Source organism: Oryzias latipes, chromosome 14 (genome assembly GCF_053564925.1).
Source record: "Oryzias latipes strain Hd-rR chromosome 14, Olatipes_Hd-rR_3.1".
NCBI lineage: Eukaryota > Metazoa > Chordata > Actinopteri > Beloniformes > Adrianichthyidae > Oryzias > Oryzias latipes.
This window is the reverse complement of record NC_136250.1, coordinates 17,061,849-17,087,475: the sequence shown is the minus strand read 5'-3', so window position 1 is coordinate 17,087,475 and position 25,627 is coordinate 17,061,849. Positions and strand designations below refer to the sequence as shown.

Genomic DNA, 25,627 nt, shown 5'->3' with positions numbered 1-25,627 from the left:
CGTCTCAGTGTTGCTTCTTTTATTTATTTCAAACATAACTGTTTCTAGGGGTGGCTAGTAACAAATGACATTTACTCAGTTAACATATACTTTTTGAGTAGAAATTGTTGACTACTTCTCAGAGTAGCTTTTCTGCTCTATAGTTATTTTGCTCAAGTAGATTTAAAGTGATAATTCAGCAATTTTGCAAAGTTATATCGGATTTTAGCTGTAAATAAAGTCATTGTGACTGGTATTGGTAGACAATAACATTAAAAAGTAAACATTGCTATGGATCGGTGTAAAATACTTCAACTTTGACTGTAAACTTGTTGAAGTCATTGATACACCTGCAACAAACCTTTAACATTGCAGGGATGTAGAGGTGTGCTAAAATCTCAGAAAGATGACATTTTTGTCATGTTAGTTAAGAAAAGGGTTATATGTGGTCATGAGGTTTTCCACCAATAAAGAAAAAAAACTGTATTGTTGCATTTTAAACAAGAGGAAGTGTTTAGTTTAAAAAAATCTGAAAGTAGACAATCTATGAATCCTGTAAAGTTATAATTAACTCATAACTTGAGTTATTTTTTCTCCATTTTTTTGTATGTAGGTGCAATTCTGAAAGACAGCATTATCCAACTAAATTAAAGATTAGAATCATTTAAAACAGGATGAAATTTCATTTTACTATTGAACCGAGTTGGCCAATAAAAGGTACTAAACAGCAAAATTTTTAATTTTTTTCAATTTTTTTGCACCTTGTTAAAGTTTGAGTCAATGAGTTATTTCGCTAAAGGAGACACGCCTGCTTGGGAAGCCTGGCCTCCTGTGGCGACGCCATCTTGGTGAGGTTGTCAGCGCCCACAATGCTTTCCATAGCCTTTGGTGGCATCCAAGTATATAGATATATCATTTGTTGTTGTTAAATAAGAGAAACAGTCAGCCTTTAACGCTCAAACCGAATTGAAAAATACATAGTTGCAGAACTTCTTACAAATATAAAAATTATTACAATTTTTAAAAAATAATTTCTAACCGTTTAGAAGTTTTAGACCTCTTTGAGATGTAATTTCAATTATTTAGAAAAGCCCAACAATAAGTCAATAATAAGTCAATAATAATAATAAATCAATAGTACGTCAATAATAATATTAAATAATAAGAAAAACATAAGCCAATAATAACATTTAATAATAACAATTAATACATAATAAGCAAATAATAATAATAAATAACAATAAATCAACAAAAAGTCCAAAAGTTAACAATAGATTTACCCTAAAAACAAAACAAAAAAACAAAGAAAAACAATAGATTTACCCCACAGATTGATGTGAGTGATCAATTTGGTGTAACTCAGATGGTATGGTGCCGGGTTTCAAGCGAACAGTCTGGCCCGACTTGTCAAAATCTGTTTCCACAAAATGTTTTGAACAAAGCCCGACTGTATTGCTAATTGGTATAGTTGGTAACCACAGTGATCCATCTGGGTTAGCTCCTGTGACAGCTAAGGCCCACTTTTCCCTTAAGTCTGAATCCATTGGAAACCTGCAAGAAAAGTCCAGTCACTGAGTCAGAAATGTATAAATCTATATTACTGTTATAGCCTAGTCCTAGTATACTGTATATATGTTTAACACAATAAAGTTTAGATTTATGTCGACAGCAAATTATACGTACATCATGCAATTGATAATAATAGCCCTGCAGCATGATCATGCTTGTCAACATGTGTACTATTAATGATGCCCCTGCAGCATTAAAAGAAAAAAATTATAGTACTTACCTGTCAAATGTTATGCCTTCCTCCTTCGTGTGCTCATTTCTCCGATTTTGGCAGTTGAAACCCGCACAACGAACTGGCATTTGAAAAAAAAAAAATGTGTTCACATGCATGAATGCACTGCAGCAGTGTTTTGACCTCACCAAGATAGCGGTTCTCAATACTATTTAATTAACCTTTGTATAACACTAGCCAAATTCCACATGCATAAATGCAAATTTTCTGAAAGAAAGCACATTTTGTTACTCTTTTTTCATCTGTGTACTTAAAATTGACTTGAATTTGTATCCTGTATTACTTCAATAAAGTTTACTAAAAAAAAAAAAAAAGATAGCGGTTCTTTCCTCCCATGAGGAATCACGTGATGTCTCCTGGAGCGATATAACTCATTGGTTTGAGTGCCCAAACATGCAAAAATAATAATAATGATAATAACAATAATAATAATAATAATAATAATAATAATAATAATAATAATAATAATAATAATAATAATAATAATAATAATAATAATAATAATAATAATAATAATAATAATAATAATAATAATAATGCATATAAGGCAACTATGAGAGCATCCACATTATTCTAATGAAATTAAAAGTAATTTTATATGTGTTAAATACTTACATTTTAAATGGCATTCTTAAATTTTACCTCTCTCGGTCTAAAATCCAACGATTTTACCAGCAGTACCTGAACGCATCAGGCAGTTCATCCGGGTCACTTTGGAGCTTCCGCTAATGAAGCTGCGGGTCGCTGTTTGGACTAAGAAGGAAAAAAAAACATTTAATCTAAAATTATAGGTCGGTGCTCTGTGAAGCGTTTATTATTTCTTCTTTAAAATAAAATAAAAAATCTGGTCGAAAATTAAGACAACAGCGCGGAACAGAAACATTTCTAGTTACTGTACAATGATAATAACATTTGGCTAACTTGTTTTGTTAGCTTTCAGCAAAACATCAAGTTTATCCCGGGTTTACAAAGTCTGAAGAGCTAAACAAGGTATGTTTAATTTAGCATAATATTATTATGCACTGCACCGCTGAAAACAATTTTATGTATTTGTCAATGATCGTAGTCTACAAAAATATTACTTTGTTGTTGCAAAGTAATAATTTGCTACTATGAGTCATGAGATGATCGTTACGATGAAAACAGCATGTTTACGGTGACGTCTGTCTGTGGTATATAATTCCAAATACAGCATAGACATTTAAGTCTGGAGAAATAGATATCGCTTTTGTCAAAATGTGACAACAACAAAGAGAAAAAGAGAGAGAACAGAAAGGTGATATTTATATTTATTAATATTGAGCCTTTTATTTTTTAGACTAAAAAAATATTGGTTACAAAATTTTAGTTGTCCATAAATAAAAGTTTAATAATTTGAGTTTACAAGTCAGATATGAAATGTCATAACAGTGCGTGTCTATTCAAATTGGTAAATATTTTGATTTGTATAAGATCTATGCAACCAATATTTCAAACGCAGCATTTGTGTTTTAGAAAATGTACAATATAAGTTTGTTTTTTGTAACCCAAAATAAGTGCACTGTTATTTAATTTTTTCTACGACAGTTTGTAAATGTCCGATAAGAGGTGTTGATGCAAGCTGCCTTAAGGTCAAGGTTCCGCCTGCTCAGTTAATTTTTAGGAAAAAGACTGTCTTTTAGAGCTGTTGATGTTATTATTATTTTTCCAGGCATAGTTTGTTTGTTTACATTGTTTTCTTTTGACAGGATGTCTGACTCTGACAGTGACGAAGATCAAGGTCGCCCGTTTTCCCTCACTGGCTTCCTCTTTGGAAACATCAATGAAGACGGACAGTTGGAGGATGATAGCGTTTTGGACAATGTTTGTGTTTAAAAGACATTTTTCTTCAACATTATATTAGATTATTTTTTAGGTATTTTTGTATTGTTTGTAGATAAACTAAACATTTGTACTTTTCGATAGAGATTGTTAACATCAAAGTTTTTAATCCCCCTTTTGTGATAAATCTGTGTTCTTTTGTGATTTTAATTTTTTCTGGAAATGATTTTCTCTATATTGTCTTCTTATCCCAGGAGTCCAAAAAGCATCTCGCTGGTTTAGGAACTCTGGGTCTGGGTTCTTTAATTACAGAGATTACTGCAAATGAGGGCGAGGAAAAAGAAAATAAAGATTCAGAAAATGTCGATGGGGAAGGTAAGAGCGCATAGACAAGGAAGCTTACTTACCTGAAATGTGGCCAAAAAGGAGCAATTTAGTTTGTTTTTTCCTTTTTTTTCCAACTATTGCCATTTTCTAGGTTGGGTGAAAAGCACTGACGACGCTGTCGATTATTCTGACATCAGCGAGGTGGCAGAAGATGAGACCAAAAAGTACCGCCAGGCTATGGGGTCTTTGCAGCTAAGCCGGAAAACTGGTAACGATTAGACTCATTGCTTGTGTGATATTGTGTATTCAATATTGTAATATTGCTACGTTCTATTGAAAAATGACACTTTTTGAAGTGATTGTTGTCTACATTAATTTTCTATTCAAACACTGACTTTTGTGTGAAGAAAAAAATCTTGTGATGACATTTTAAAAAGGTGTGATCTAAACAATCTGCCCTATGCTTTTTTTCTCTATTTTCTTTTTTTTTTTTTTTTTGCTTAGCTACCACAATTTCATTTAATTTACAAATGTCTTTTAAAATTTTGGTTTAATATATATTTTCAACTCCTGAACTGTAGATGACGACGACGACTATGATGCTGACTGTGAGGATATTGACTCTAAGCTCATGCCTCCACCGCCGCCGCCTAGTCTTTCATTGCCAGAGAAGGAGGAATCCTCAAGCCAGAGCACAAACGGTAAAGATTCATGTACTGGTAAGCTGCAATTTTTATGGCAAAGTGTACAATGTGTTTTTTTTTATTTGTTGGAATATTTTGGATCAAAGAATTATGTTAAGAGGTCATGATCTGTATCTGCTGCTGTGATTTATCTCGGTCTGTCCTGACAGCGGGGGAAGACGGTGATGGCATCATCCTGCCCTCCATCATTGCACCATCCTCTGCTGCTGATAAGGTGGACTTCAGCAGCTCTTCAGACTCTGAGTCAGAAACTGACAGACCTTGTCAGATCTCTGGATCTGGAGGCCCCCCCGACAGACTTACCCTCCCTCTTGCTGGCATAATGCAGAAAGATGCAGCCAAAGCTCTGCCTGGCGTCACAGAGCTCTTTCCAGAGTTTAGGCCTGGCAAGGTAAATATTCCTTTCAATCTCCATTACTCTTAAATCAAATAAATGTTCTTATTATGTCCTTATATTTACAGGTTCTCAGGTTCTTAAGGCTGTTTGGTCCTGGAAAGAACATGCCGTCAGTTTGGAGGAGTGCCCGCAGGAAGAAGAAGCGGAAACACAGGGACCCTCAGCCTGGAACACCTCCACCTGAAGGTGAGGTGTCAGAACCAGGCCTGGAGAAAAAATCGGGATGGATTTATGAGTACGCCCTCCCTCCACCCCCAGAGCAGTGCCTCTCCGATGATGAGGTACACCTCGGTAGTTTCCTGGCTGATCTCAACTCTCAGCACCTTGTCACATGTGAGTTTTTGTTTTTCACTTCTCTTCTGGTTGCTTGTTTTAGATAACTATGATGGCTCCAGTGGAGTCAAAGTTTTCGCAGACCAGTGGGGATGGGGACAAGGAGACAGAGTCTCGACCTAAAGTGGCAGAATGGAGATATGGTCCAGCTCAGCTCTGGTATGACATGCTGGGTGTACCTGAGGATGGAAGTGGTTTCAACTATGGGTTCAAGCTGAAAAGGCTGGAGTCCAGTGAGCCTCAGAAGCAGGAGATCCCCAAGGAAATCACAGAGATTCCTCAAGAAGTAAGACCACCATGTCTTTTAATATTTAAATGACTTATTGTTTATGTTCACTCACCGTTATTGTTTGTTTTCTGACAGACGGTTCAGAGACAAAAGGAAATGAATGACAGCGATGGAGAGGAAGTTGATGGAAATGAAGAAAAACAGGCTTTAGAGAATGAGGTCTTCTTGATGGTCACTCAGCTTAAGTGGGAGGATGATATCATTTGGAATGGAGAAGATGTAAAGCACAAGGGAACCAAGACACAGAGAGCCAGTCTGGCAGGATGGCTTCCCTCCAGCATGACGCGCAACGCCAATGCTTATAATGCACAGCAAGGTCAAATGTTACAAAGATCCTCATAAACAAATCTGATTCTAAGCTTCAAGAAGAAAATTTAGTTGTTGCGTGAATATTGATTTTTTTTTTTTTTTTTTTTTTTTTTTTTTTTTTACTTTTAAAGGTCTCACTAGAAGTAATTCTCAGCTGGTACCACCAACGCCTCCACCCATACCCAAAACTCCTACGATCACAGGTGCTAAACGGGACAAAAGCAGCCTCGATCATCAAGGTGATCCGAAAATATATAGAAAACACTTCCACTCAAACCGTTCCTTTGGAAATTCTTATCCTAACAGTTTGCCTTTGCTCATCTGCAGCTTCTCAAGAAGAATCCTGTTCCTGGTATTCTATTTTCCCCATTGACAATGAGGAGCTGGTGTATGGCCGATGGGAAGACAACATCATCTGGGATGATCAGGAGATGGATCACATGCTTGCACCACCTGTTCTTACACTGGATCCCAATGATGAGAATATTATTCTAGGTATACAACCACATTATTTGTAGCTTTTCAGTCTTAGCATTTAGCCAGCTATCCTGTTCAAAATGGGCTCAGCAACTATATTATTGTAGAAATTCCAGATGAGAAAGAAGAAGCGACCTCACATTCACCATCAAAAGAGAATAAGAAGGAAACTGCAATTAAGAAGAGCCGCATTTTATTGGGAAAGACCGGAGTGATCAAAGACGAGCCGCAGCAAGTATGTTCTCACATGAAAAAACTCAGTTTTAATAAAACGACAGACTCAAAGGTAAATATCACACAAAATATGCAATCCTGACTTAAATGTAATTTAAAAAAATGCAACTGGGCCATACTTTTCATTATATAGTTCTGCAAGTTTCATTTTGAATGTTCTGTTTGGTACATTTAAGTTAAAATATGGACTTATTTTCTCCTTTTAATAAAGAACATGTCCCAGCCTGAAGTTAAGGATCCCTGGAATCTCTCCAATGATGAGTTTTACTACCCCAAACAGCAAGGTCTGAGAGGAACCTTTGGTGGCAATATCATTCAGGTGAGAAGTGGCCAACACACAAAAAAATGAGGCGGAACATTTGTGATATTTTCATGATTTATTTGATTTGTTTTGTTTGCTATTTTAAATCTATTTAATTTTTTCTTAAGCATTCAATCCCAGCTCTAGAGCTACGGCAGCCATTCTTCCCCACTCACATGGGACCCATGAAGCTTCGCCAGTTCCATCGTCCAACACTGAAGAAGTATTCATTTGGAGCTTTAGCTCAGCCGGGCCCCCACGCTGTTCAGCCCCTACTCAAACACATCAAGAAGAAGGCCAAGGTGAAGGAAGCTCTGCTCAAATTTGTTGTTTACATTATTATTATTAACATTGCTATTAGTTCTAAACATTTACCTTTTGCTTAATCCTTTTTTTGTTTGTTTTCTATTCATACAGATGAGAGAGCAGGAGCGGCAAGCTTCAGGAGGTGGAGACATGTTTTTTATGCGAACGCCACAAGACCTGACAGGCAAAGATGGCGATCTGATTCTAGCAGAATACAGTGAGGAATACCCGCCTCTTATCATGCAAGTGGGCATGGCTACAAAGATCAAGAACTACTACAAAAGGGTGAGCAAAAGAGTCTTTCTGCCAATACTTTGGAAGTGTTGTTTTGGTTCCAAAAAACAACTTAACTCTTTGTGATCTGATGTAAAACTAAAAGGATAATGGACTGCTTTGTTTCTCTACAAAATGCCCCATATTAAAACGTGTGCATGCCGCTGGTTATTTATGTTGCAGAAACCTGGAAAAGATCCTGGAGCGCCAGACTGTAAGTACGGAGAGACTGTGTACTGCCACACGTCCCCCTTTCTGGGCTCTTTGCACCCTGGACAATTACTCCAGGTTCGTACTGCCTATGTGATGTAAAGATTTTCAACATTTCAGGCCATGAGATTACTTATCGTCACCTTTTTTTCCTGCAGGCATTTGAGAACAACCTTTTTCGGTCCCCGATCTATCTGCACAAAATGCCAGAAACGGATTTCTTGGTCCTACGAACCCGGCATGGCTACTTCATTAGAGAGCTTGTTGACATTATTGTAGTTGGACAGGAGTGTCCCTTGTTTGAAGTCCCAGGGCCAAACTCCAAGCGAGCCAATACTCACATCAGGGACTTCTTGCAGGTATGTTTAGTTGACTCTTTTTTTAAATATTTATTTATCCCAAAACTACAGTTCCTGCTGCCACAAGTGCACATCTGTCCTCCTGCTTTCTTTAGGTGTTTATTTACCGCTTGTTCTGGAAGAGCAAGGATCGGCCCAGAAGAATCCGCATGGAGGACATAAAGAAAGCTTTTCCGTCACACTCAGAAAGCAGCATCAGGAAACGGCTCAAGTTATGTGCAGACTTCAAACGTACAGGTAAAGTTTGCTCGTTTTGTTGTGAAGCACCAATATGCGCTGATTGAATCAGAGACTGTGTAAAGTTCAGTTTTTGGGTGAGATAATGATGTGCAAACACAGATGATTAGAATGCAGGCCATCATAGCTCTAATGGTTTTTAAAAACCAAAAGAAGTACTATTGCACTACTGACAATTTCTTGATAAAGACGTTTCACTTTCTGTCCCAGATTAAAATTTTTAAACAAAAGACACACTGGCACAAATGCTTTAATTTCCAGTAAGGGACAAAAGGCCAGATAAATACACAAAATTACGATTTAAACCTGAATTTAGTTGATGCTTCTTAATAAGTTGAAACCTTTGGTTTTTGTTCATTGTTTTCCTCACTGCTACAGAGGTAATCCCAAAATGACACCAAACCACCAGCAGCCGCGGCATCATGCCAGACGTGGTAACATACAAGCGTCTTATGAACAACTAACTACGACACAACACTTAAACTAGTTTGGAGTGTTCATTTTTCTTACAATTCTGTGTCTACTGGCTGGGCTCCAGTGAGGAAAACATAGGAAGCAGGTTCCAACTGTCAAAATAAAGTACTGCTGCACTTTCAAGATGAACATTTTGATAATTAAATCTCTAATTTGTTTGCTTGATTATTATTTTTTTGCTCAATACATTAAATATATTATTGTTAAAATAATAAAACCTTCATAAATTCCTTTGTTGTCATATCAGGTATGGACTCCAACTGGTGGGTGTTGAAACCGGACTTCAGATTGCCCACAGAAGAAGAAATCCGAGCCATGGTGTCTCCAGAGCAGTGCTGTGCTTATTACAGCATGCTTGTGGCAGAGCAGAGGCTAAAGGTAATAGTTTCAACCCACAGTGCAAACTGATAAAAAAAACAGATCGGTTCATTTACAAGTTCTTTATCTATCACAGGATGCTGGATATGGTGAGAAATCTTTCTTTGCCCCAGAAGAAGAGAATGAGGAGGACTTTCAGATGAAGATTGACGATGAGGTATCAACCCAAAAACCTTCCTGAATGCATTTACAGATCCAGACTTTAGAGGACTTGAAGCAGTCTGCAGGATTCACACCAACTCTTTTCATTTGCCATAGGTGCGGACAGCTCCTTGGAACACAACACGAGCGTTCATTTCTGCCATGAAGGGAAAGTGTCTGCTGGAGGTGACTGGTGTGGCAGATCCCACAGGCTGTGGGGAGGGTTTCTCCTATGTGAAAGTGCCCAACAAGCCCACCCAACAGAAGGTTTGATTTCTCAAGAGGAATCTTGTTCCCCGAGATCTGCACACTGCTGATATACATTAGTGCTACAGGTTTGTTTTTTTTCACTGTTTTGTTTCCTCAGGATGACAAAGAGCCTCAACCTGTCAAGAAGACGGTGACGGGGACAGATGCAGATCTCAGGAGGCTTTCACTTAAGAACGCCAAGCAGCTGCTTCGCAAGTTTGGAGTTCCGGAGGAAGAAGTGAGTTCATCATGCTGAATTATCAGATTTCCTCCTTTGTTGTTGACTGCTTGCTTCCATAACAAAATATGTGTTTTCATTCCAATGGTGTAGATCAAGAAGCTCTCTCGCTGGGAGGTAATCGATGTGGTGAGAACCATGTCCACAGAGCAGGCGCGATCAGGCGAAGGTCCCATGAGCAAATTTGCCAGAGGCTCTCGTTTCTCTGTGGCTGAACACCAGGAGCGCTACAAGGAAGAGTGCCAGAGGATCTTTGATCTGCAGAACAAGTGAGACTCATTTATCATCACATGCAGTCTGTGGGAAACTTTCCGGAACTCTGATCAAGGCCCTTTAGGTATAGTTCTCCAGAAAGATTTATGGACATTAGTTGTTAGTGATTTTTATCTGGACGTCTTCAGAGGAACGTTTGTCTTTATTCTCCTCCCTGCTGCATTAGAAGTTTGTGTTCTATCGTTTTGTAGAATCAGATAGAAACGATGGTTTTAATCAGCTCTGATTTACTGCAGGAACATGCTTTGGTTGAGAAATTTGGGGGGAAACATTAAATTACTATCTGACATGGAAATACTTGTGTGTAAATATTTCCTGTCTAATTTCCCCTTAAAGTCAAACTCCGACCATCTTTTGGTTAAATTTTTTTCACGCGTTCCCAGTGATCTTTTAATTATGATGATGCCGGTTTGAGTCAAAATCAAAAAACCTGTGTCTTTTTTTAGGACATAGTTTCTGCAGAGCGGCAGCAGTTCATTAGAAATTCCCCTCTGAGTTATTTAAGTGTGTAACTATGGGCCCAGAGTAAGCCTGCCCCCTCATCCCGTCATCAGTCTATTACACGGTCTCCCGCTATCTTTAAGACCCTTAAACCCTCAACTTAATATTTGCAGTGCAACAAAATGGTAAGAAATATTGGAGCTATCCAGCCGTACAGTTTGAGCCAGATCCCAACTCAGATGAAGAAAAGAAAGACGTTCATCGTTTTAGTCGTCTACAAGTGGATGCATCCAAATGGAACGGGGCAGGGAGCTCGTGGCCTGCCGATTGTAGCTTCTACGTCACAGCTGCAAACTTTTTTCAAACGGCATTTCTTCTTCTCCTCTTTATTCTCAACGATTTAAATAAAGAATTGCTCAGAAATGCTTATTTTTAAGTTTAATTTTCTTTATTTATGTCCTCATCATCAGAAAAATGCCACAAGAACGTGTTAAAAACACCAAAAACACCATTTTCGTCAGAGGGGGTCTTTAAACTGCTGTGACAATTTTGAGTTTTTTGCTCATACTAGTTCAGAGGTTCACAAGCGTCTCTAATAACTATTTGGACAAAAAGGGAAGTTCAACCCTTAAAACCTATTAAGGTTTTGCTTGAATTATTCATTATTTTAGAATCGGGGAATTCCTTAAAAAATAACACATTCCCTTTCAAATATATTATAAAAAGGTAAATAAAATATTGAGTGCTCAATTAGAAGATCTAGACAGCTCTGTGTGCTATTCATGCTTCTTCCTTATCACATCTGTACTGTTTTTATTTTTATTTTTTCCCACTGCAGAGTTCTGGAGTCAACAGAGGTGCTGTCCACAGACACAGACAGCAGTTCAGCAGAAGATAGTGACTTTGAGGAGATGGGTAAAAACATTGAGAACATGCTGCAGAACAAAAAGACCAGCTCCCAGCTTTCTCGGGAGAGAGAAGAGCAGGAAAGGAAGGAGCTGCAGAGGATGCTGATGGGAGAAGAGAGCGACAACAAAGGACGCAAGGATAGGCGTAAAGGGTTATGTAAGTCTGGGTTTCTGCTGGAAATCAGCTCTAATGGGATTCACTCACTTTTATTCAAAATAAAAGGTTTTCTTACCGAGCCTTTCCCCTGCAGCCAGTTCCTTGTCCACCAGCTCTCACAAAGATGACGACACATCTTCTGTCACCAGCCTAAACTCCTCAGCTACGGGACGCAGACTCAAGATCTACCGCACATTTAGAGACGAGGATGGTAAAGAGTATGTGCGCTGTGAGACTGTGAGGAAGGCTGCAGTGATTGATGCATATACCAGAATCAGAACCACCAAAGATGATGAATTCATGTAAGTTTCACACCTGGTTTACCTGGAATTTTAAGGAAATGAACAGTAGAACTGAGTACAGCAACAAAAGTAAACCAACCAAGGCTGCATATGACAGATATATGTTTTATTGGAGGAAATTAGGCAGTAGACGTAACACAAGCGAGTGTGATGAATGTAAACATGATTGTTTGCATTTTAAGTTCAAACCACCATTGCAAGTGTTAACATATTTGAAAATAAGCTACAAATAAGTTTATTAAGCGCTGCTCTGAAATAACAAAGTCCATGGTGAAAGTTTTATTTATTTATTTATTTATTTATTTATTTATTATAATGATTCACGATTAATAGAAAAATGCAATAAACCGCAACCAAATTTTAAGCGAGATTGAAAAGCTTAAGGTTTATGTTTAGTGTAACTTTCTTATTTTACACTTTGGCTGCCCCTGAGTTTCTATGCAGGACATTAAATAAGACAAGTGTGGGGAAAAATATAGGAAACAAATAAAAAAACATGAATGTTTTACTCAATAAGCCCACTCCCTCCAAAAGATCATCTTTGAATAAGATTTTGTTTCTTTTTATCCTAAATAATCAATTTCCTCTTTACTCAAATGAACTTTGACTTCAAGCATCCACTCGATCGTCTGCAGCATCAAATCTTAATATATAAATTGCATCACTATTGCATTTTTTTTTAGATCTCTTAATGTTTGTAGAACAGATGAGTTAATGCATAATGATCAATTCCACTGATGATGGTCTGTTTTTTTTTTTGTAATATGAAGCAAGATTTATTTTTGTTCTACAAGTCTACAAGCTTCCACAAAGAACGCAATGTATAGTAAAACAAGAGAGCCGTGTTTGTGCTTGCAGACGAAAGTTTGCCCTGTTTGATGAGCAGCACAGAGAGGAGATGAGGAAAGAGCGTCGGCGAATTCAGGAGCAGCTCAGGAGGCTGAAGAGAAACCAAGAGAAGGACAAGATCAAAGGTCCTCCAGAGAAAAAGGCCAAGAAAGCCAAAGAGAGACCAGACCTCAAGGTAAAAGTAAGCTTGCAGTTCTACTGGAATTAATCTTGTATTTTTCCTCAAAATCTATCTGCAGCACAAAGTAACACAACTTAGAGCTAGTATTGTGTTTATAATTGGTGTTCCTTTTCCAGGCTGATCATCCTCTCGTTCCTTAATGTTTGTCTTTTATCCCCAGTTGAAGTGTGGAGCTTGTGGAGCCATCGGCCACATGAGGACCAACAAATTCTGTCCGCTTTACTATCAAACCAACGCTCCACCCTCAAATCCTGTTGCCATGACAGAAGAGCAGGAAGAAGAGCTGGAGAAGACGGTCATCCATAATGACAATGAGGAACTGATCAAAGTGGAAGGAACCAAGATTGTACTGGGAAAGCAACTCATTGAGAGGTATTTTAGTTGCTTTTTCCCCTTTATAATGAATCAGGTTATAAATACATGTACGTAAATGCTCTCTGATGTGCTTCACAGTGCTGATGAGGTGCGCAGGAAGTCTTTGGTGCTGAAGTTTCCTAAGCAGCAGCTGCCGCAAAAGAAAAAGAGACGTGTGGGAAGTGCGGTCCACTGCGATTACCTCAATGTAAGCGCTGGGTTTGTGTGATGCATTCAGGAGACTTGGCTGATATTTAAATACTTTTTTCTGTTACCATTGACAGAAACCGCATAAGGCGATCCACCGCAGACGCACCGACCCCATGGTTACTTTGTCCTCTGTGCTAGAAAGCCTCATCAACGATATGCGGGATCATCCAAATGTAAGATCTGCCCAGAGAGTGAAGTCCTGCTCTGCAGCCTCATTTTTTAAATATCTTCTTGTCCTTGTTATAGACATACCCCTTCCACACACCCGTCAATGCCAAGGTGGTGAAGGACTACTATAAAATCATTACTCGGCCCATGGATCTGCAGACGCTCAGGGAGAACGTGCGCAAGCGGATGTACCCGTCCAGGGAGGAGTTTCGTGAAGCTGTGGAGCTCATTGTGAAAAACAGTGCCACGTACAACGGTAATGATGAAAGATAAGGACTTAAAGCATCAAATCATTTTGCTCTATTCATCCAAATTGATGTGTCTTTGCTTCAACAGGCGCCAAACATCCGATCACTCAAGTGGCGCAGTCCATGCTGGACCTGTGCGACGCTAAACTGAAGGAGGTGAGTCTGAACAGGTTTTTACATCTTCACAGATTAAGAGGCGCCGTAGTTTTAAACTTTCAATCTCTACCTGTGAGTGCAGAAAGAGGACAGGCTGGTGAGGCTGGAGAAAGCCATCAACCCTCTGCTGGATGACGATGATCAAGTGGCCTTCTCCTTCATCTTGGACAACATTGTAACTCAGAAAATGATGATTGTTCCCGATGTGAGGCGCCTTCCTTTAAACCTTTTGCTCCTATTTTCCAACTTGGTTTAACAAGAGCAATGATCAAAGCCTAGACTTTGTTTTATTTTTATTTCTTAACAATTCCCCCTCCTTTTTCTTTTTTTTAGTCCTGGCCATTTCACCATCCTGTCAACAAAAAGTTTGTGCCTGACTACTATAAGGTTATACCAAATCCCATGGATCTGGAGACCATCAGAAAGGTGAAAGACTTTCTGGTTTTGACCTTTTACATCTCAAAACAATAGCACATCATTTAGAAGACATGTCAAAGTGTCTCCTCCCTTCTTTCTTAAATTAAAATGAGTCTATTTTGTTTTTAGAACATCTCCAAACACAAATACCAGAACCGAGACGCGTTTCTTTCTGATGTTAGTCTCATCCACGCCAACAGCATCAAGTATAATGGTAAATTACCTTCTATAAATGTTTAATGAAAGTGCAGTGGTTATTGAACACAGGAAAAAAAAAGTTGTAGTATTGATAATTGTGTTTTTTGACAGGCCCAGACAGCCCATACACCAAGACAGCTCTGGATATAATCAGCATCTGTAAACAGACTCTGGCAGAGGTATGTTGGGGGGCTTTGAAGCATACACGCTGCAGGGAAAGGGTAACGCTGGGGTTGATTCTTTGTTTGCACAAAACATGATTAATATTTGGTTATGTGAAACTAATCAGTATGTTTTTTTTTCATTAAGCCAAGGTTTAATGATTCCCTTCCAGCTGCACCGCTACTTGCTGCTAACCCACTGACCTAAATCTCTGTTGTCATGGATTTTCTTGCATCTCCAGTATGATGAGCACTTGACACAGCTGGAGAAAGACATCTGCACTGCTAAGGAGGCAGCTCTAGACGCAGCAGATCTCGACGGTTTCGAATCCATGCCTGGGCCTTACACCCCGCAGGTAGGAGCGCCCTCTGATAGATATTTATTTGTGTTGGTATCCCGCTGTAATCGCACCATGATGCTGAGCGACTTCAGGTCCCCCACCTGTTTATAAGAGCATAATTTGCTGATCTTGCAGCTTCTCTGCTACACCAGTGTTTTTCAACCAGTGTGCCGCGGCACACTAGTGTGCCGTGAGAGATGGTCAAGTGTGCCGTGGGAAATTGCCCTCATTAACTGATCTAAAAACATTTTCCATCTCCATGATTTCAGCTCTCTGTTCAAACAAACAGGCCCTGATAAAACACCGAGGAGTTAGGAATATAAAAGATCATAAAACACTTTTTCTTTGCGTTTATTTTATTTTATTAAAGACATTTTGATAAGGTACCGCGATTCAGCTGCACCTTCGGCTGTATTTTGGAAACGTCCCGTCCCTTTAACTGTCTCCACCAATCATTCTTGAAGGCTTAATCACATGTCATCAGTCTGACCAATCAGAAGTGGTTAAAGTCTTCACTTCCTTGTCCCGATTTAGCTCGTAAAGTCGCTCAGTTCTAAAAAAAAATAGCAGCTAAAGCTCGGTCTTTATCGGTGTAGCTTCCCACAGAATCCGGTATCAGACCGTGGAACAAGTGAACAAAACAATGAAGCTCCGAAAACCGATATCCGGCCGTTTTATGCACTACATCTCCCATGATGCATTGGGTTGTGAGAGTGACAGCGCATACGGAGATCTGTTGTTAAACGTCTTGAAACCAACGAACACACATCAAACTGTTTTTAAATCTTCTAACTTAACTTTTATTGCATCTTTTAGAAAAAAACATCTGCAGTTTCCAGCTTTTTCTGTAACAATTATCTCAAAAATGCATGTGAGATTGCGGAGGGGCTGTAGATCAATACAGACTATGAGTTTCTCCTTTTTTTTTAATTTTTGGATGCTGGTGTGCCGCGGGATTTTTTTTAAGGTTAAAGTGTGCCGTGGCTCAGAAAAGGTTGAAAAACACTGTGCTACACCTTCCAGTGCTCTTCTTATCCCCCTCTTCCCTTTTTCTCTGTACTAACTCCAGATATTCACGTTGTGTTTTCTCCCAGTAGTTCCTTTACTAGTGTCTTCTTTCTTCCCACTCGTTTGTCTTCTGCCCTCGTGTCCCGTCTCTCTGTCTGTGTGCCACTCCGTGTGGCTTTGGCCAGCCTGCTGATCTGTTTGACAGTGGGGCTTCAGGGAGTCTGCCCAGAGAGCCCAGCAGCCTTTTCTCTGAGGGACCTCTAGTGGTTGCTCCAGAGAAGAGAGGGGGGCAGGTATGGAGAGAGAAATGAGGCTTGCAAGCACATGCCACCCCTCCTTAAACGATCCTCACAGCATCCAGCTCAATATGGCGTTTTTTATTTGACCTACTTGTGAAAGTTTCAGAGCTCAAAACGTTGGAGTTGACCTTTGTTACTTCTTTGTTTTGACGTTTGGTTTCTCTTCTCAGGGACGGCACGGCAGGAGACCTGGAGAAGAGGAGTCAGATGTAGATATCGAAGGGTTTGAAGAGGAAGATGATGGGAAACCCAAAACTCCAGCTCCAGTAAGAAAGAGGCTTTTAATGTGAAACCGATCATTCCACTTTATAAAACAAGTAAAACTCACATTTTTGAAAAAATACTGAATTTGTTTTTCTTCCACTTTAAATTGTTGTCAATCTTTCTTCACTTGTATTGGATCAACTTTTACCTTGATGTCTTTCCAGGCAGAGGATGCTGAAGGGGATTTGGAAGATGAAGATGATGATGACGAGATGCTGCTGCCTCCTCGCCGGCGAGCACACGACCAAGATGAGGACGAAGAGGAGCGAGAGCATAGGAGATCAAGCCACCCGGCTCAGTCCAGCGTGCTGTATCAAGATCTGCTGATGTCAGATGGAGAGGATGATGCCAGCGAAGAGGAGGGCGACAATCCTTTCTCCTGTGAGTCCAGCTTCAGTGCAGAGACGGGACCCATGTCACCTCCGATTTTATTGTGGTTCGAGTTCAAAAATTGTCGGCACTTTGCGTCTGTGCAGCCATTCAGCTGTCAGAGAGTGGCAGCGACTCCGACAGAGAGGTCAACGTGCGACCGCCGCCTCCACGGAGAACTCAGGAGACGGCCCGCATGGGCATGGAGCAGGACGAGAGCATGATGTCGTACGAAGGAGACGGGCCTGATGGGCCAACTTTAGAGGACAGCAACATCAGGTACAGCAGACCGCGCACCGGTACCAGTCCATTGTCCAGTTGGTACCCCTCCACTGAGAAACTTCTATTTATTTATAATCTGATTTGGAAGGGACTATTATTTTGGAAAACTACTGGATTGTTCCGACCACATCCGACTCATTCTTGATGTACGTCACGTCGCTCGGTCACATTCGCTTCTTGCTTAAAGCGACTTCACCAACTGCTTAATTGAAAAACAAGCTAGAAAGGTGAACAAAAAACAAACTTAAGAAAGTTTAGTTTCACAGAAGATTCAGTGATGAAACTGAAGAGCTTTCAACTATAAATAAGGTTTTAATGCGGCAGTTGTTCCCCCATACTTTAATAATAATGCATAATAGTAAGCAACCAGCTGTCTACTGATCAAATGATGAATTCGTGTTCGTGATTATATTTAGAAAATACCAGTTTTAGTGACCCTTTCTTTTTTTTTTACATGTATCCGTCACACCTTTTAAGTCTAATGACGCTGAAGTTCACATGATTTTGAAGCTTCCATTTTGATAGTTATGGGTTATGAAAAAACCCATATTTGAATGGTTCCTACATGAAATCTACTTTACAAATAAGGTTTAAAGCAGCTGCATATTTTACAGAGGATGATGATAGTCTTTACCCTCAAAAATGAAGGGAAACTGGAGGTAAAAAGAAATTAGGCGCCCACTTTAGCCTCCAGTGGGCGCCTAAAAGTAAGCAAAGAGATTGAATTAAAGAGGAACAGGACTTATTTTTTTCTTCATTTAAATGAGTACAAGTGTCCCACAGGCCTAAACAGTGGAGCAGAAGCTAGAGGAACAATGTAAAAGTACAGATGAATCAACTTTGTAGTGAAGAGTGGGTGAAAGTAATCCCACAACAGATCTTTACATTATGGCACAGGATACACAAGTTCTGCAGTTACGCTTTAACAACCATGAGTGTCATGTCAGACAATAAAATAATGTCTGACATGACACTGATCCGTGGCCTGAAAAAGATGGGGGACCCAGTGCAGCGACCCCACAACTGTTCCCTCTCCTGAAAAATACAGAGCACTTCTGTCTGACAAGGCTAAAATGTTGTGGCCATTTTTCCAAAAAAAAAAAGAAAAAACAGTTCAAATAAATAACCAGCATTCCAGATTTGTGACTAAAAATATTTTTGAAAGTGCTGGTTGATTGTGTTTCTCTGTTGTGTCACAGCTACGGCAGCTATGAGGAGACTGAGAGTCGTAGTCAGACGCAGACATCTACCATGATAAACGGTGAAGAATACGGGATCAGTGAAGAGGAGGAGGATGAAGAAGATGAAGCACGGAGAAGAGGTCCAGCTGTGCTCTCCCAGGTCCAGCTGAGTGAAGACGAGGAGAGTGAAGAGTTTAGATCCATCGGAGGAGACAGCGACATGGACTCTGACAATTAATGTCATGTTGTTGCTTTTTTAACTATCCTGAAAATTATACCACTTTTGAAATGAAACATGTAAATATGTACAGTTGTAGTTATTTTGTAAATGATGCTTTATACATACTTTCTATTGCTTCCTGTTACCTTTGCAGTTCAAGCTAGTACTTTGTACTTTTCAGTTGATACTCTATGTATGGATTGAGGTGGAATTGTTTCATTGATTTTCATGAAATAGTTATTGTTTATCGGCCAATCACCTGATATTAGCTCACTGATCACAAAAATAGAGAGACAACAGTGTTCTAGAAATATAGTTTCATTTTTTAAGGTTTTCTTTCTGTGGAAGTTTCTTAAATATGTTAAATACAAGACTGCTCTCTTTTTGTGGAAATCAAGTTTGGAGATTCTCTGCTTCAGTTTTCATTTTTACTACAAAATAATTCTTCAGGGTTCAATATTTTCAGCAGGCAAGATAATTAGACGTAGAAACCAGATGTTTGTGTTTGAAAGAGTTAATGTCTGCCTGTCTTCTCTGGCACATGTGTTTTTGGGCTGCTGTTAGGGGCATGCAGCATCTGCGCAGGTCCGTTACCTTCAAAGTCCAGTGGAAAAACACCTATAATCAGCAATTCATAAAGCAAATAAAGTTCACCAACAAAAAGTGACTGTGCTGCCCATTTTTATTAAATACGCCCCAGGTAACATCTTTATTGTTTACTTTGTATTTCAGCAAAAAACCTAATACATTTCCAACTGTGTCATTTCCCTTTAAAAACAATACACAGCTGGGTACATGTTGAAAAAAATCCATAGATTGAGAAATGTTTAATAAAACTTAAATTCTTACAATTAATATAAAGGCATTTTTCTGCTCTAAATAAGAATGAAATGATCAAATGGACAACAAAACAAATAGTTAAATTCAATTAAAGTTTTACTTATGTTTTAAGCTGATGCTTTTTCACTTGAACTTTATTTTTAACCCTTGTGCTATCCTAGGCACTTTAACATTGGGAGTTGGGTCATCTAGACCCACTAGACAGTGCGCTGAACCTTTTTCTTCAATGATTTGTGATCTTCACTGATGTCCATGATTACATGAAATCTTTCCACCTTTATCCACCTTTGTCATGGTAGGGAGAACACGTCAATGTAAGGGTGGGGTCATAGGATAGCCCAAGGGTCAAGAGGCTTTCTGTAGTTGTGTTTGGTGAACAGCAGGGGGCAGTATACTTCAAAACGCCTCACACAAACCAACGGGGATTGGACAAACTCCTCTGACTTTACAAACATAGCAGCACTAATTTTAAAAAATACAGAAGATTTCAGACTGACAAGTTAAGATTGTACGGGTAATTTTGCTAAAAACAAAAACACATTAAACCAAGTCACTTTCCAGAAAAAACGGAAGCATCCAAGAAAGAAAACAAGTAGCAACATCTAATCTTTTTGTTAATGCACGCCTCAAAAATCAAGCTGAAAGGAAATGCAGCAACTAGGAAAATATAGGAAGCAATAAAAAGTTGCCTCATCGAACCTACACCCCTTGCTTCCTTTTATGCCCTGTGCAGTTATTTGGTTTCCTTTAAATACTGACTGCACTTCCTGTTACTGGCATTCTACAGGCCTTCTTGCATTCTGCTGCATTTCATCAAAATGTTATACTTCCTGGTTTATTGCAGGCTTAGAATCTATTTTAATGTGTTGCAGTAGTTTGCTCACATGCATTTACATCACAGATCACAATGCTCTGCATCTCTACGTGTCATTTATGTTTTTATTTGGTGCTCTACTCTGTTTTGTTACTCTAGCCTCCTGTTAACCAGCCCATTGTTTCGTGCCATCAGCAGTTGTGTCATTTCACTCATTTTAAGTACTCTACTGTTTTCCCCAAAGTGCTTAAAAGAAAACACCCTTTGTTGTTTTTTGGGAAAACAACAGGATGAGACCACAACTAAACAAATATGCCAAGAAAAAAGATATACTTTAAAATATTGTAGTATTGCAAATATTTATAAGGAATCGTTTTTTTTTTAACTAAGGAAGTCATTTAAGTTTAGTTAAACAGTATAACAGGAAATATGAAGGTTAATTTTTGAATGTCATCTGTAATGGACATATTCGAGCTACAGTAGATGACATGAAAGGGGTTAAATGAAAAATAGCCGGTTTTCCCTGTCTTTGCATGAATTTCCACTTTAAAAGTAAGAAGCACAGTGTATATTTTTCAAGTAAAAATGACTTGAGAAAATGAGAAATTGTATGTCAAATCATGTCTTCAAACGCAAAAACAGGGATCTTAAACTGCTTACTAGATTATTACAGTGTAGATTTGGAAAATCCAAATTGTTCTAATGTGTGGTAAATATTCAAATACTTAAGATAACCCTTGTGCTATCTTAAATGACCCCACCCTTACTTTGACGTGTTCTCCCTACCATGACAAAGGTGGATAAAGGTGGAAAGATTTCATGTAATCCATGGACACCAGTGAAGATCACAAATCATTGAAGAAAAAAGGTTCAGAGCACTGTCTAGTGGGTCTAGATGACCCAACTCCCAATGGTAAAGTGCCTAGGATAGCACAAAGGTTAAAACGTCCAGTTCAGTGATGAAAGTCTTTGCAGCTAAGGCATTTAGTATTTTATTTTTCTACAATCTACATGCAGTATTATGTTGACTGTTCCTTTTTTTGTTTTAAATGTTATCTTATTTTTTTGTATTAAGATCGTTCTGTTGTCCACTTTCGTGAACAAGCTGTACAATCAAAAGAAACATTTTTTCCAAGTTTAGAAACGGCAATTTATTGTTTTGACCTAAAAAAAAAAACAGGAAATCAGAAAAAAGGTAAATTTCACATATTTTCGTTGGTTCTCTGGCGGCTAGACAAGACAACACAGAGTCCACCCACCATCAGACTAATTTAATTGATGAGGTACTTAAGTTAATATGACAAGTTTAATGCAGTGTATGTTCTTTTGCAAGTTAAAGCACACTAAAATGATTTGACAGTCTATCATCATGTCTTTCCTCGCTGAACAGGTGGAGCACGTGTGCTCCATGCTGCAGTGGTTGGTCTCTCTGGAGATGCAAAGACTCGTCCATGAACGGGCAAGTACCCCTTTGCAGGATGAGGAATCCTGCAGGGGCTCAGAGACTGAGACCTCTGCAGCCCCTTCACTGCTGCCACTCGAACTGACCCAGCCCTGGAGGACTGCTTTAGGTTGTGAAAGTTTGCAGATGCTGGAGATAGGGATCGAAAACCACAGGCTGTTCTGGTGGATGACACATCTGGGAATGAGATTTTTATTGAAACTTTTGATCCATAAATGAAAGTTATTTTCTCTGTGAGGACGTAGGAACAGACCTGGCTGGGCGTTGGACCTTTGACCAGCGGTTTGATAGTCGTCCGTCTCCAGACTTCTGCTGTTCCTCACAGCCTGAAGGGAGCGGAGGCTTGTTCGCAGGGGTGACCTCGCTAAGCCAGTGGATGCTGCTGTAACCAGACGATAAAATATGATTTCTGAAGAGTTTTTGTAAATAAACTAATAAATTTAAAGAAATGAGGGAAAAACATTGTAATAATAATGTGTCCTTCTTTCTAGGTGTTTCCCCTCTTTTAGTCATGCAGATCAAAAAGCAGAAGTTAAATTGTAAAGTAATATTTGAAATCCTTATTGTGGTTGTGATCTGGATCAAATATAATATATAGAGAATAGAATAGAATAGAATCTTTATTTCTATAGCACTTTTCTCAGAGCAAGTCACAAAGTGCTTTACAAAGAGCATAAAAGCATATCAACACACAAAAAAGTAATAAAATACAATAATAATAATAGTAAAATAAAACACAGTAAAACGTGGTAAAACTAGGACTAAATCAACTAAAAGCTCTCCTAAATAAAAACGTCTTGACCTGAGATTTAAAACACTCAACGGAATCGATCTGACGCAACGACAATGGGAGGGAGTTCCAAAGACAAGGAGCAACAGCTTGAAATGACAGATCTCCTCTAGTCTTATAGCGGGTTTTTGGAACGCTTAAAAGATTCTGGTTGGAAGACCTCAATGATCGGGCCGAAGAGTATGGGGTTAAAAGGTCAGATAAGTATGTCGGAGCTTGACCATGCAAGGCTCTAAAAACTAAAAGTAGAATTTTAAAATCAATTTGAAATTTGACAGGTAACCAATGTAAAGCAGACAAGAGAGGAGTGATGTGTGTCCGTTTACTTGTTCCTGTTAAAAGCCTCGCTGCAGAGTTTTGGACAAGCTGAAGACGGTTTAGGGAACGTTTGTTAAAACAGGTAAAAAGAGAGTTGCAGTAATCTAAACGAGAGGAAATAAAAGCGTGGATAATTGTTTCCAGGTCTGATCGAGACAAAATACTTTTTAATTTTGCCACGTTCCTCAGATGATAAAAACAGTTTTTCACTATCTGTTTTGAGTGACTTTCCAGAGACATAGACCTGTCAAACAACACCCCAAGATTTATGAGGCTTGACTGGGCAGAAGAGCTCAGACACCCAAGGCGTTGACTGATGGACGGGATTTTATGTTCAGGGGCAAAAATAAGTGTCTCGGTTTTCTGAGTATTTAGGACTAAATAATTACTATACTTACGATATTTCATAGGACAATTACATGATGCTGTTCCTGCTGTGTCTACCTTGATTTTGAGCACGTTTAAGCAGCTTGAACTGGGTGACTTGTTCATGAAGCCGGCTCAGTTTGGGACTCTGACACATCTGCTTGGTTGCTGGTGCTGGTGACAGACAGCGAGAGGAGCCCACAGATGGCAGAGAAGACGGAAAGCAAGCTCTGACTTTATTTTCATGGACAGGTTCATCAGTGTTTTCTGTTGCAGTGTTGAAGCAGGAAGTGGGCTTTTGCTGGTTTCTACTGTATGCAGATGGCATGGAAACATAGTCGTGTCTTAAACCTGAATAACACAGAAAAAAGCCAGTACAGTCCTATTTTTATTAGTTTGCAATTATCCAAACTTTAACCAGAAATTCTCTCAATTGATTAAAGGTACTTCTCAACTTACTTGCTTCTTGTATTCGAGCCATAATGTGAACATCTGTGATGTCCTGCAGTTTGTAGCTTGCAGGACTAGAATCAAGGGGAAAATTCTCTTCACTGCAATCTGTGCAAATTAAGAAACAGAAAAAGACCCAAACAGGTATTTGATTTTGGGTATAAACATAAATGTCTCCAAGAACACTGCTAAATTTTTTTTATGGGCCCCAAGCAAAACATATTGAAGGGGGTTAGTTTAATAAGTGGCATTTTTAGATAAATAGTTTAGGATGCGTTTATAAAAATTGCTTACTTAATTTAAAATTGACCTGAGCATATTTTCAAAAATGAGTTAAAGTCTAAAACTTGCTTTTCAAAAACAGTTTTCTTGAGAATGATCAGCAGAACTTTGAAAAACCTCAAAACACACGATCTTCCAAAAGTATCTCTACTTTTAAACCTGAGACAGAGGTAAAAGGGTTAAATATTTACTAAACAATTACCAAATTTAAAGTACTCCGTAGGAATTGAAGGATGGTCAGCCTCTAAGGAAACCACATCCATAGCACACCAGTTATCTTCACTCTCTTGCTCAGGGAGTTTGAATCTAATTATCCTCCTCACCTCACTTCCAGGTCACCTCTTTAACCCCAAAGCTTAAGCAAGTCGGATTCTGCTGTGATTTAGTTTAAATGTAAACTAAAAGTGACAGTGACTAACTGATGAAGACTTCCATGGAAAAATTCATCGCTGTTATGTTTCAACTAGAGGAAGATCAAAAATAATGCTCTAATGTGGTTCTTCAGTGTTATAAACTTCTGGACATTTCATCAAGAATGTCAAAGCTATAACAACTTTACCTAAACTGTTGGAGTCACTGAATGATGACATGACAGAGCTTTTGTCCACAGAAGATCCATTCACACCATGATGGAAAGCTGAGGAACACCCAAAGACCTGATGCCTCGATCCTGAACACAGGGAACACAAAGTAACCCCACAGTCACGGTTAAACGAACCTTTTTGGAAGTGAGAATATTTGAAAAGACATTTTTGTCTTTACTTTGGTCCAGCTTGTTCATAAGCAGACGACATGCAATCTCCATCTCAGGGCTGCGGTTATCGAGCACCTGTCGACACCACCTGAGTGCAGAGCCCTTCTCAACAAGTGGCTGCTTCTTCTGAGGTTCATACAACCTGTGAGGAAAATAGCAAAACATCCCACTTACATGTCAAACCAAAAAACTCAACCTTTTACAATATTCCACTGTCAGAAAACATTTAGACATATCTGATGAAGACTACCAGCTCTGTTCATCCTGCTCATCATCCTCTATATTAAGGATCTCCACCAAGTCCAAAGCTGACTCTGTAGTCTCTTCACAATCAGAGAAGTCCTCTTCAGAGTTGGAGCTGTTCAGCGTGCTGTCCGTGACGCAGCAGGATGACAGATCGCAGCCTGACTTCAAAACTTCAAGTCTTAATCTAGCATCCTTGGCGAAGGATCGATCTGTACATCTTTGCACTTGTCCAGATTCGGTATCAGCCCAGATGTTGCCTTGTTGATTTTCATCCTGCAGCTCACAGCTGAAAGGATCGTGACTCGCTCTCGGCTCAAACTCCGCCTGGCTGCAGAAGTACTGGTACCAGCTGCTTTCAGAGTGGTCTTGGACATCCGTCTTCTGAGAAAGATCCTCAATCATGGCTGCAGGATTTTGTCCGGTTGTTCTAAAGAAATGTAAAACAGGGGTTGTGTTTGCCCAGCAGCTGCTGCTCCAGTCTACCTTCTAATGACCCAGATTT

The 25,627-nt window shown here is 39.1% G+C and overlaps 2 protein-coding genes across 19 annotated transcripts; one reads left to right on the top strand and one right to left on the bottom strand.

The window, feature by feature from the left end:
- The first annotated feature begins 2,451 nt into the window (after positions 1 to 2,451).
- Positions 2,452 to 19,466, top strand: taf1 (TAF1 RNA polymerase II, TATA box binding protein (TBP)-associated factor). 17 transcript variants are annotated; one of them, XM_078931248.1, is made up of 42 exons: positions 2,452 to 2,571; positions 2,714 to 2,770; positions 3,508 to 3,622; positions 3,835 to 3,955; positions 4,059 to 4,175; positions 4,489 to 4,608; positions 4,761 to 5,002; positions 5,074 to 5,289; positions 5,385 to 5,627; positions 5,706 to 5,946; positions 6,071 to 6,178; positions 6,267 to 6,434; positions 6,524 to 6,651; positions 6,862 to 6,969; positions 7,080 to 7,253; positions 7,369 to 7,542; positions 7,714 to 7,818; positions 7,899 to 8,099; positions 8,195 to 8,336; positions 9,058 to 9,188; positions 9,265 to 9,345; positions 9,447 to 9,596; positions 9,697 to 9,816; positions 9,910 to 10,085; positions 11,369 to 11,595; positions 11,690 to 11,897; positions 12,756 to 12,927; positions 13,088 to 13,299; positions 13,381 to 13,489; positions 13,566 to 13,664; positions 13,738 to 13,915; positions 13,996 to 14,063; positions 14,146 to 14,268; positions 14,397 to 14,489; positions 14,610 to 14,694; positions 14,790 to 14,857; positions 15,082 to 15,195; positions 16,374 to 16,481; positions 16,658 to 16,753; positions 16,916 to 17,132; positions 17,228 to 17,399; positions 18,602 to 19,466. In XM_078931248.1, the coding sequence occupies exons 3-42, from the start codon at positions 3,509 to 3,511 to the stop codon at positions 18,819 to 18,821; spliced, it is 5,949 nt and encodes a 1,982-aa protein (XP_078787374.1). In that variant the 5' UTR covers positions 2,452 to 2,571; positions 2,714 to 2,770; position 3,508; the 3' UTR covers positions 18,822 to 19,466. The 17 variants fall into 17 exon arrangements, with proteins under 17 accessions (XP_078787374.1, XP_078787370.1, XP_078787371.1 ...); XM_078931244.1 differs by having other exon boundaries at positions 6,524 to 6,702; XM_078931245.1 differs by having other exon boundaries at positions 4,489 to 4,626.
- Positions 19,467 to 21,582: 2,116 nt separating this feature from the next.
- On the bottom strand, positions 21,583 to 25,627 carry LOC101168480 (SLAIN motif-containing protein-like). Of its 2 annotated transcripts, none has more exons than XM_011483682.4 (7): positions 25,130 to 25,627; positions 24,888 to 25,021; positions 24,685 to 24,795; positions 23,853 to 23,951; positions 23,472 to 23,744; positions 22,173 to 22,301; positions 21,583 to 22,096 (listed from the first exon to the last, which is right to left on the bottom strand). In XM_011483682.4, exons 1-7 carry the CDS (start codon positions 25,525 to 25,527, stop codon positions 21,825 to 21,827), a joined length of 1,416 nt encoding a protein of 471 aa, XP_011481984.1. In that variant the 5' UTR covers positions 25,528 to 25,627; the 3' UTR covers positions 21,583 to 21,824. The 2 variants fall into 2 exon arrangements, with proteins under 2 accessions (XP_011481984.1, XP_078787381.1); XM_078931255.1 differs by having other exon boundaries at positions 22,173 to 22,298.

What these genes read in the sequence shown, in the direction of transcription:
- taf1 (XM_020708943.3), top strand. Translation starts at nt 3,509, where the DNA reads ATGTCTGACTCTGACAGTGACGAAGATCAAGGTCGCCCGTTTTCCCTC. An exon ending in AGAAAATGTCGATGGGGAAG is followed by an intron (nt 3,956 to 4,058) that starts GTAAGAGCGCAT and finishes GCCATTTTCTAG; the next exon opens with GTTGGGTGAAAAGCACTGAC. An exon ending in AACCCAAAACTCCAGCTCCA is followed by an intron (nt 16,754 to 16,915) that starts GTAAGAAAGAGG and finishes ATGTCTTTCCAG; the next exon opens with GCAGAGGATGCTGAAGGGGA.
- LOC101168480 (XM_011483682.4), bottom strand. Translation starts at nt 25,527, where the DNA reads ATGATTGAGGATCTTTCTCAGAAGACGGATGTCCAAGACCACTCTGAA. An exon ending in GAGCAGGATGAACAGAGCTG is followed by an intron (nt 25,022 to 25,129) that starts GTAGTCTTCATC and finishes TTTTCCTCACAG; the next exon opens with GTTGTATGAACCTCAGAAGA. An exon ending in GGCTCGAATACAAGAAGCAA is followed by an intron (nt 23,745 to 23,852) that starts GTAAGTTGAGAA and finishes TGTGTTATTCAG; the next exon opens with GTTTAAGACACGACTATGTT.